Here is a 10,839-nt window from a genome sequence, read left to right as displayed (position 1 = left end):
ACAATTCCTCTGCATTGCTTGGTTTTGCTTTAGAAATAGCATTTATGATGTCACTCAAGTTTTCTATTGGATTAAGGTCCAGGGATTGGGCTGGCCACTCCATAACATTAATCATGTTGATCTGGAACCATGCTGCTCACTTACTGGTGTGTTTGGGGTTGTTGTCTTGTTGAAACACCCATTTCAAAGGCATGTCCTCTTAGGCATAAGGCAACATGACCTCTGTGAGTATTTTGATGTATTCAAACTGATCCATGATCCCTGGTACGTGATAAACAGGCCCAACACCATATGAGAGAAATATCCCCAGATCACCTTCTTCAGCTTCACCATCTTCAGTGTACTGCGGCTTGAATTCAGTGTTCGGGGTTGCATGACAAACTGTCTGTGGGCCCTAGACCCTGGATCTGATCATTGGCTGAGTCTTTGACATTTTGGCTATCTTTCAATCCATTTGAATGGTAATGTTCCATTTTCTTCCACATCTTTCTTGTTTTGTATGCCTTGTTAAAGCATTTGATATCATTTTAGCTGAGCAGACAGTCATTTTCTGAACTTTTTTTAAAATATGTTTTCCTTTTCCAGTCAGCTTTTTATTCAAAGTATACTGATCCTCTGAACAATGTCTGGAACAACCTAATTTCAGATTTAGAAATGCACTATAACCAGCATGTTATATTTCACCTCTTTGACACCAGTTTTTCACTGAAAAAAATGCTATTATTTTGAACACGACTCTTTCAATTAATGATTTAATTACACAGAATCAGCAGCATGCAGTTGGGTCTGTTAGTTTTCTATTATTCTACTAGAGGTGCTAGTAAATTATCTGCCATGTAGAAATATAATTTCTACCAAAAACAGTGATTGATCTGGTTAGAAATGTTGGACTGCTATTATTTTGAACACAACTGCTTTTGGCCATTTCAAACACTAACACTACATATTTTGCTAGAATCCCTTCTTAACGTCTTCTTAAAGTCCTCTACTCTTTCCATCATTACTGATTTTATTATAAATTCAGACTTTACCCCAGTTTCAGCAGTTTGAATTGTTGATTCTTCAGCACACCACAGAGCTCCTTCATTCCTGATCCTCCCAGTTTATTCCCACTCAGCTCCAGTTCTCTCAGGTGTGAGGGGTTTAAACCCAGAGCTGATGCCAGAGCAGCACAACCTTCATTTGTCATCCTGCTGTTATTTACCCTGGATACAGAGACACAACATGGAAGAGAAGTCTTCTGTTTAAATCTAGTTTTATGTTGTTTTTAATGTAAAAAATGTATAGTTTAAAAGTAAAGTAAATTATTTCATTAATGCCATTATAGACAGTTATTCCATTCCAAAAGGAATAGACTCCAGTGTTTAAATGTAAATAAGTGATAAACACTAACTTGAGTATCTCTGGTCTGCAGTGTGAATCCTCCAGTAGAGCAGAGAGCTGCTTCACCTGGGAGTCTCCAGATATTTTCTCACTCACATTGAGTTCTCTCTGCAGTAAGGGGTTCACTCCCAGAACTCTAGAAAGTAAATCACAGCCTTCCTGTGCAGCAGAACTTTTCAACAACCTGCAGAGAAAGAAAGGAAGAAGAAAACAATGGGAAATCATAATAAACTCTCAAAATTACCAACAGTTTCTTAAATTTTCTTACATTTTAAGTTTAGAGTTAGAGTTCTTTAACAGTTCGCTTTTAGCATGCAAACTGGTGCATCTACAACAGGTTACGTATGTAATCCAGTTCCCTGAGAAGGGAATGAGCCGCTGCGTCATGACTGACGCTATGGGAACACTTTGTCAAAGAAGTGTGTCTGAAGCTCTGTGTGCACACACGCCAATTCATTGGCTTGGATAGGACACGTGATGAAGGAATACGTGCCAGCATATCCATATAAGGGCATCTACGTCACATTCATTCAGCTTGCCTTTTGTCTGAAGGAAGTGCAAGAGGACACTCTGGGTGTGGCAGCGTCTCGTTCCCCTCTCAGGGAACTGGGTTAAATACGTAACCTGTCGTAGTTCATTTTTGAGGGAACTCGATGCTGCGTCATGACTGACACTATGGGAATGTCAATACCCATGCCGCAATGGCAGCCATTTAAAGGAGAGGGGAACAGGCCCCAGTAAAGGTGAGACTGTAGGAATCCCAGCACTGTACCAATCAGGCAGTGCACTGGGTTCTGCAATAGAGACTAAAAAGCCTCCACTTTAGAGCATACAGCTTCCTAGTGGAGGGAGCCTTAGCATTCAGCAGAGTCTCCACAACCTCTGATGAGAGGCCTGCCTCCAGGAACTGGTCCCCCTCAGGGGCCAGACCCAGAACTTCCACATCTCTGGGCAGGGGTGGAGAATCGCACCTCACACCTGAGAGAGGAGATCTTCCTGATGGGAATCTCTAAAGGAGTGCTGTCTAGGAGTGAGACAAGGTCTGCTAAACCAAACTTGAGCAGGCCAGCTAGGAGCCACTAAAAGAAGGTGGACCCCATCGTGGCTCACTCTGGCTAGGACTTCTGGGAGCAGAGCTACCGGGGGGAAAGGTGTGCAAACGCAGCCTCAGCCAGGTCTGTACCAAAGTATCCAAGCCCAGAGGGGCTGGGTGAGAGAGGGAGTACCACAGCAGACAGTGTGTCGACTCCTCGGAGGGGAACAGATCCACTTCTGCTCGGCCAGATGGTCTCCACCACCTGAGGGTGGAGCCGCCACTGTACCCTTACCCTACGGTATCTAGGACCCACTGAGACACACCTGGCAGAAGTTCCCACGCTGCCAGGCTGTCTGAAAGAGGTGTCAACCTCGTGTTGTCCCCTCCGGTGTCACGAAACAGTGAACTGGCAAGTGCCAACTGGGGGGAATAGATTTATGAGGGAAAATGGGAGTGAGAGTGGACCAGTAAGATCTGTGGTTCGACGTAGCTCAGAGACTGCATCAGGGATCAGTCCCTCGCCGCAGTCAAGTTCCCTCAGCAGGTCAGAACCACCCTGAAACCAGGTCAAAGCAGGTAAAAACCACCATGGTGTGCAGTGAGGCACCGGCTTGGACCGCTATCATGTAGACCCTCACCCCAAGGGCTGAAGTGGCTCCACATGTTCTAGAAGGGAGCGCCGGCCTCCTCCATGCATGGGGATAATAATGGCTGAATAATTAGAGGAGGCCAGGGAACAAAAGGAACACCGAATATGGGTTCTTCCAGGAAAAATTAGCAGCTGTCTGACAGTAGTCAAGCCTAGAACGGATGGAGCTGGCTCCCTGCTCCGGCCATTTTAAATTTAAATTACCCACAGCACATGTTATTACATCGAGGAGCTCCTCGAATGCCACTGACTGTGGTGGTAAATCGACGGGGGAATTCCCCTCATTGCCCAGGTCAGACATAAAGACATATCCACTACCGGGTCGGAAGAAATCGCAGCCCTTATATGGACATGCTGGATATTCCTCCATAACGTGTCCTATCTGAGCCAATGAATTGGCGTGTGTGCACACGGGGCTTCAGACACACTTCCTGGCAAAGTGTTCCCATAGCGTCAGTCATGAGGCAGTGTCGAGTTCCCTCAAAAGGGAACTGAAAGTCTGTATTATTAAACAAGTTGAAGGCAGATGAAATGTATGCAGAAAACTAAATGCAAATACAAAACTAACTTTATTACAGTAATATTACATCATGACTTTAAGATTCCTAACTATTTTGTGGTACTACAACATTATTTTGAACATCTTGTTGGCTATGTTAGCAACTTTGTCCATAACAGATTATTTATGAAGAGGAAGTCTTATATGACCATAAGATATAGCCTATTTAACATATTTAACAAGTTTTCATGTCCTGATATGTATATTATAAATTATTCTAGTAATGATTTAATAATAGCTGTTCACCTCAGTGTGTCCAGTGTACAGTCTGGATCCTGTAGTAAATCAGTGAGCAGCTTCACTCCTGATGCTCCAGGGTCGTTCCCTCTGAGATCCAGCTCTATCAGGTGAGATGATTTCAGAGCTTCAGCCAGAGCAGTGTATCCTTCCTCTCTGATATTATTGTCCATTAGACTGGAAAAAAGATTCATTTGAATTTTACTTTCAGAATATTCCTGATATTTTACAAAATAAATACATATAACTTTAGAAATTAAAATGTGTGAAACTATATACAAACTGTGAACTGAATCTATTTTTATTGTTAATTCATTAACCCTAGAGTGTCACTGAATGGAGTCTGTACAGATGATGTTGTTATAATTAATAAACAGATATTTATAATAATTCACTGATTTAATGAAAACTACTTCAAAAAGAAAAGGCAATGATCTATCTGAGTGTTTCTAGGAGGCAGTGTGGATTCTGTAGTAGATTAGAGATCTGTTTTATTCCAGAGTCTCCTACTTTATTCCCGTTCAGATCCAGCTCTAAGAGATGTGAGGGATTTTCTCCCAGAGCTTTAGCCAAAGCAGCACAGCCTTCAGCTTTTATACTGCAGTTACACAGTCTATAGAGGGACAGGAGTGCAGTGAACAGAATTTATATCATTTATTACATAAGAATGCGATATTTAAAAAAATTCCACCAATATGACATTTGCTACTACTTTAAGTAAGAATGTTGTTGTTCTTTTGGCTGCTCCCTATTTGGGGTGGCCACAATGAATCATTTGGTCCGCGTGTTTTGATTTGGCACAGGTTTTACGCTATATGTGCTTCCTGACGCAACCCTCCCATTTAACCCGGGCTTGGGACCAGCACTGGGAGTGAACTCTTCAGTGGCTGGGTTAGGGTCCTGTCTGCCAATGAGATCGTGGGATCCTGCTGCTGGACCACTAAGAGGCACTACTTTAAGTAAGAATGATTTCAAGAATGGAAGTGTTAATAGTTTATTTTAATTCATTATCAAAATGGAAAGTAAATTAACAGAAGAGAAATCTAAATCAATTCGGTGTGAACAACTGTTGCCTGCAAAACAGCATCAAAGTTCACTTGCACACAGGTTTTAAACAAACTTAGCAGGTAGGTTGTTCCAAACATCTTGGAGAACTAAACATAGATCTTCAGTGGATCTAGGCTGCTTCAAATCCTTTTGTCTCTTCATGTAATCCCAGGCAGACTGGCGCTACTGTGTCCTGATGTGTCTCATCTGCTGCATTAAGTTTCCTTGGTCGACCTACAGTCCTAAATGTTGTGTTTTTTTGCTTCTTCAAAATAGCTTGAACAGAACATCTTTGAACCCCAGTCTGCTTTAAAATTTGTGCCTGGGAGAGACCTTGCTGCTGCAGTAGAACTACCTTGTGTGTTGTTGCTGTGCTCAGTCTGGACATGGTGTATGACCTGTGACATGAAACTGTCTTCCACAACCTCACCTAAGTAGCAGAACTTGTTTGTTCCTCACCCAGTTTTAAACTCCTACAGCACCTGCTTGGTATAATTGGTTAATCATACACCTAAATCTGATCCTACAAAATCCCTAACTTTTGCAAGTGTACAATATGTGCAAGTGTAAGAATTGATGTTGGTTTGAAGCAAAAGGGTCGTAACACCAAATATTGAATTAATTTAGATTTTTCTTCTGTTCACTTACTTCTAAATTCTTAAAAAATAAACAATTAAAATATACACCAATCAGGAATAACATTATGACCAGTGTCAGGTGAAGTGAATAAGACTGAGTATCTCCTCATCATGGCCCCTGTTAGTGGGTGGGATATATTAGGCAGCAAGTGAACATTTTATCCTCAAAGTTGATGTTAGAAGCAGGAAAAATGGACAAGCCTAAGGATTTCAGCGAGTTTGACCAAAAGGGACAAATTGTGATGGCTAGACCACTGGATCAGAGCATCTCCAAAACTGCAGCTCTTGTGGGGTGTTCCCGGTCTGCAGTGGTCAGTATCTATCAAAAGTGGTCCAAGGAAGGAACAGTGGTGAACTGGCAACAGGTTCATAGACGGGTCAAGGATCATTGATGCACGTGGGGAGAGAAGGCTGACCCGTGTGATCCGATCCAACAGACGAGCTACTGTTACTCAAACTGCTGAAGAAGTTAATGCTGGTTCTGATAGAAAGGGGGTCAGAATACACAGTGCAGGACGGGTCAGGGCTGTTTTGGCAGCAAAAGGGGGAACACCACAATATTAGGCAGGTGGTCATAATGTTCTGGCTGATCAGTGTATATTTTTGAAAGCATTCTTTACAACATTTTTTCACACTGACCTAAATGTTTTGTACTAGACCTTTTAATTGCTTATGAATCTAATAATCTATTTTTTTTTATCAAACCATGCTGTGTAATTATACTGTGTTCTAATTTAGTCAGTGTTGCTCTTTATTAGACTTCAGAAATTTAGCAGCATTTAAACTGCAGTTAATTAACATCTGTAGAACATCTGCTAATTTTTTACTTAGACATAATTCCACAGTCTTTTAAACCAGATCAGAGAATATTTAATTCATGTTTCACTGTGGCTGCTCAAAAAAAATTAGACTTAGACTTAATCATTTCAGCTGTTACTTCAGTATTGTGAGTGCAGACTGTGGATTCTTCAGTCCAGCAGAAAGCTGAGTGACCCCTGAATCCTGCAGACTGTTGTTGCTCAGGTCCAGCTCTCTCAGCCGGGAATATTCAGAGCTGAGAACTTCAGCTAGAGCTGAACTGCTTCCATCAGTTATTGAACATGTATTAAGCCTAAACATGAAATCAGAGGAACAATAAACTCACAAATTTAACACAAAAAGTATGCCATGCCAACATTTTTTAATCAGACCAAATGAAATATTCATAAGAGAAATGACCTTACCTCAGTATCTCCAGTTTACAGTGATGATGTTTCAGTCCAGCAGAAAGCTGAGTGACCCCTGGATCCTGCAGACTGTTGTTACTCAGGTCCAGCTCTCTCAGCCGGGAACATTCAGAGCTGAGAACTTCAGCTAGAGCTGAACAGCTTTCCCCCATTACATCACATGTGTTAAGCCTAAATATAAAGTCAGGAAGGGAGATAAGATCTTAGTATTTAAGAACTTTAATCACCAACATTTACTGAGTATATTTTTTCTTTTATCTGACCTAGCTCTTCACCACTAAGAGAAATGAAAACATTCAAATGAAATATTCATAAGAGAAATGACCTTACCTCAGTATCTCCAGTTTACAGTGATGATGTTTCAGTCCAGCAGAAAGCTGAGTGACCCCTGGATCCTGCAGACTGTTGTTACTCAGGTCCAGATCTCTCACACTACAGGACTGTAATTTCAGAGCGCTGGCTAAAGCTGAACAGCTCTCCACTGTCAGATTACATTTATTCAGCCTAAAAAAGAAATATCATGTTATCAGAACTATATACTCAATCTTCATTCTGTAGATATGAGGTAAAAGTTCATTTTTTCCTCTTTTAATTCACTTTTATGTCTTAGTGGTTAAATCATGTTTAGGATTTAAATAAAAATGTCAAAAATGTTGATCATTTCTGCTTCTGCTTAGTAGCTTATCACTTTCCAGTGATGTAACAGGACCGAGGTGTTTCTGTAAGACCTCTATATGAGGTTCCTCGGGAGAAAAATGGGATATATTTGGTTTCATGAATTATAGAAAACAAAAAATGAACTAAAAATTATAAATATACATATACATTTTGCATACTTTGATGGTTATATATAATAGTAGTTTCTAGTCTCACTAGAAAACATATATAATAAATTTCAGCTAATCGTGAAGCATAAATAAATAATACTTACTTTATTTTCTGAAATTTACAGTGTGAGTCTTCCAACAGAGCAGAGAGCTGCTTCACTCCTGAGTCTCCTGGTTCCTTCCTGCTCAGATCCAGCTCTTTTAGGAGTAAAGGGTTTGTAGTTAAAATTGGATTTAGCCAATCACAGGCCTCCTCTGCAGCAGAGCTTTTCAACAACCTGCAGAAAGGAATATTTTTAGTTGGTGTTTCCAGAATAATAGACACAAGAACACAAGAACAGTATGGCTGCTTTTGCTTATTTCGTGATTACTTCTCTTTAAATTTAATTTAAATTGCCTGTCATATGTTACACACTAGAAATGTTCTTTGCCTAGTACTTTATAAATTTATATTATGTTTAAAATTTATATAATTGTGTTTGTTTATAGAAGAATCACCTCAGTGTGTTCAGTGTACAGTCTGGATCCTGTAGTAAATCAGTGAGCAGCTTCACTCCTGATGCTCCAGGGTCGTTCCCTCTGAGATCCAGCTCTATCAGGTGAGATGATTTCAGAGCTTCAGCCAGAGCAGTGTATCCTTCCTCTGTTATACTGCAGTCTGAAAGTCTGAAGAGGACACAGATCTGTTATTATTTAATCATGAAAATAAGATCACAGCATTAAAACATTTTCTATTTTGTAGTACTTAATTTGGCTTTAATATATACACTTCTGAATACAATTCTAAATTCTCCATACATACAAAATATTTTTTACTTGGCCTTTAACTGTGATTATGTTTTTAAACTGAAGCTGTATAAGATATTGCCTACTTATGTACTCCATTTGACATTTGACACTGTTTACTTATTTGCCTTGCACCTACATTATTTGCTTGATATCAATTTAATTACACTTATAACTGTGTTTGTCTGTGGTTCTTTTTAAAATCATGTCCTTTCTTGTTTGACTTATAAAGAAACATAGAGGATATTTATATATTCATTATCTCAGATTTTGTTTGGTAGTTTGGTTGCAGATCACAATCAGAATAAAAATGAAGATAAAGAACGTTTTCTTTAGAAATTTAAACGAGATTGTTCACTTCATTTAAAGTCACAGGGAGATACATAAGCAACCAATTTAGTAAAATCCTCTACACAGAAAAGATGAACTGACCTGAGTGTCTCCAGTTTACAGTTTGGACTCTTCAGTCCAGCACAAAGCAGCTTCACTCCTGAGTCCTCCAGAGGATTACTGCTCAGATCCACCTCAGTCAGCTTGGAGGATTCTGAGCTGAGAACTGTGTGTAAAATCGAGCAGCTTCTCTCTGTCAGGTTACACTCACTGAGACTGAAAGGAGAAAATGAAAGTGTTCAGCTGTAGTACTGAATCTGTAGAATAAGCTGATTTCTGTTGGTTGATATTTGTCTACAGTTTTGATCCTTGGTACAATTGAAACTGAGACGGCGACGCACATGGCAATCCTCGGTTTGTTGCTCCTTGGTACTTGTACTATTTCTGTTTGTCCTGTCTCAAGCAATTTTTTTCCTATCATCTTTACAAGAAACGAACAACTGGACATCAGAAATAACACACCAAACAATCTTTTGCCGACGTTTGAGCAGTCAGACATTTTACTGGACATTTTAGTCAGAGGAGCTGTGATCCTTTACAAGCGCTCCAGGTGACGCAAGCGTGGGAAGAGAGCTGGTGCACTCGTGAAATTCAGACAGAAGGTTTCAGAAAGAATTCAGAAAGTTTTAGGACTTTGCTGCCAAGCATTCATCTAGCGAATCTTGCTCCCTTGCAAATAACTATAACTCCCACCCACACAAATAAGGACTTTTTAAACTTTGCTTCACTCTGCTTCCCGGAAACATGGCTGAACGGAGCCATCCCAAACAGCTCACTACATCTAACGGGATTCCAGCTGTTCAGAGCGGATTGTTTCACCGAGTCATCTGGGAAAATGAAAGGTGGTGGATTATGTTTATTAAATCTAGGTATCTTTTACCAGCCTACAAGCAGAAACTTAAATCTGCTAAGCCTTTGGTTCAGTGCAAAACTCAAACAGCTTCACCAGGCCAAAGAGGACACCTACGAAGTGGGGACAAAGCCTTGTACAAACAGACCAAATACACACTAAATTGGGAGATAAGAGCGAAAAGCAAAACTACTCTGAAAAGCTGAAAAAACAGCTTTCAAGAAATTACTCCGCATCAGTGTGGAAAGGCCTGAAAGCCATCAACAGTTACAAGACCCCATCTCCCAGCACTGAGGCCAATTAAAGACTGGCTGAAAACACAAAAACCTGGTCTGATATCTCACACCCACTCTGACCATCTCAATACACGGCCATCAACACCCTCCCCCTCCCTCCTTCCCCCTATTGTTCCTCAGCCTGTACTCGAGATCTGTAAAGATGATGTACACAAAGTCTTCAGCAAACAGAAGATAAGGAAAGCAAAAGGGCCAGACGGTGTCTCTCCAGCCTGTCTCAAAGCCTGTGCTGTCCATCTATCATCCATCTTTACATTGATCTTCAACAGATCAATCTGTACCCAAGAAACCAAAAATCACAGGACTAAATGACTGGACAACCCAGGGACTTATGCAAGGATACTGTTTGTGGACTTCAGCTCCACTTTCAACACCATCATCCCAGATACCCTCCTGGATAAACTGGCACAGCTCTCTGTACCCACCTCCATCTGTTACTGGATCACCAGCTTCCTGGCAGACAGGCAGCAGCTAGTGAGGCTGGGTAAACTTACATCCAACACCTGCACCATCAGCACTGGAGCTCCTCAGGGCTGTGTTTTCCCCCACTGCTTTTCTCCCTCTACACAAATGACTGCACCTCTAAACACCCCTCTGTCACACTCCAGAACTTGCAGATGACACTACAGTCATCGGTCTGATCCAGGACAGAGACGGGTCTGCATACAGACAAGAGGTTGAGCAGTATGGAATAAAATCACTGTCAAAAATAATCGTATGCAATTCAGGACATTTGTGTGTAATTTTAATTTACTCATGCATAATTATACATAAAAGTATTGTATGTAATTCTGTGTTTTGTCCGAGTTGGATTCCAAAATCTACGTCCACTACAGACACAACGCTAGTTTTCACAACACCTCTGTAACACACGACCTGAGAAATTACGCCCACAAAGAGCGGTGTGTGAAACAA

General features: G+C 40.8%; 1 protein-coding gene across 1 annotated transcript in view; it reads right to left on the bottom strand.

Annotated features, from left to right (window-relative positions):
* Nucleotides 1-10,839, bottom strand: part of LOC131351571 (uncharacterized) — a 103,557-nt gene that overhangs the window by 10,460 nt on the left and 82,258 nt on the right. Inside the window, exons 69-76 of the mRNA XM_058386990.1 lie at nucleotides 8,101-8,268; nucleotides 7,707-7,880; nucleotides 7,106-7,279; nucleotides 6,773-6,946; nucleotides 6,487-6,660; nucleotides 3,874-4,041; nucleotides 1,394-1,567; nucleotides 1,032-1,205 (exon numbers count right to left, since the gene is read on the bottom strand). Coding sequence (XP_058242973.1) covers nucleotides 1,032-1,205; nucleotides 1,394-1,567; nucleotides 3,874-4,041; nucleotides 6,487-6,660; nucleotides 6,773-6,946; nucleotides 7,106-7,279; nucleotides 7,707-7,880; nucleotides 8,101-8,268 — 1,380 coding nt within the window. The remainder of the gene's footprint in view (nucleotides 1-1,031; nucleotides 1,206-1,393; nucleotides 1,568-3,873; nucleotides 4,042-6,486; nucleotides 6,661-6,772; nucleotides 6,947-7,105; nucleotides 7,280-7,706; nucleotides 7,881-8,100; nucleotides 8,269-10,839) is intronic.

The sequence above is a fragment of the Hemibagrus wyckioides genome, linkage group LG04, assembly GCF_019097595.1.
Source record: "Hemibagrus wyckioides isolate EC202008001 linkage group LG04, SWU_Hwy_1.0, whole genome shotgun sequence".
NCBI classification, from domain to species: domain Eukaryota; kingdom Metazoa; phylum Chordata; class Actinopteri; order Siluriformes; family Bagridae; genus Hemibagrus; species Hemibagrus wyckioides.
Note: the sequence above shows the minus strand (reverse complement) of the source record. Positions and strands in the feature narration are given on the sequence as shown.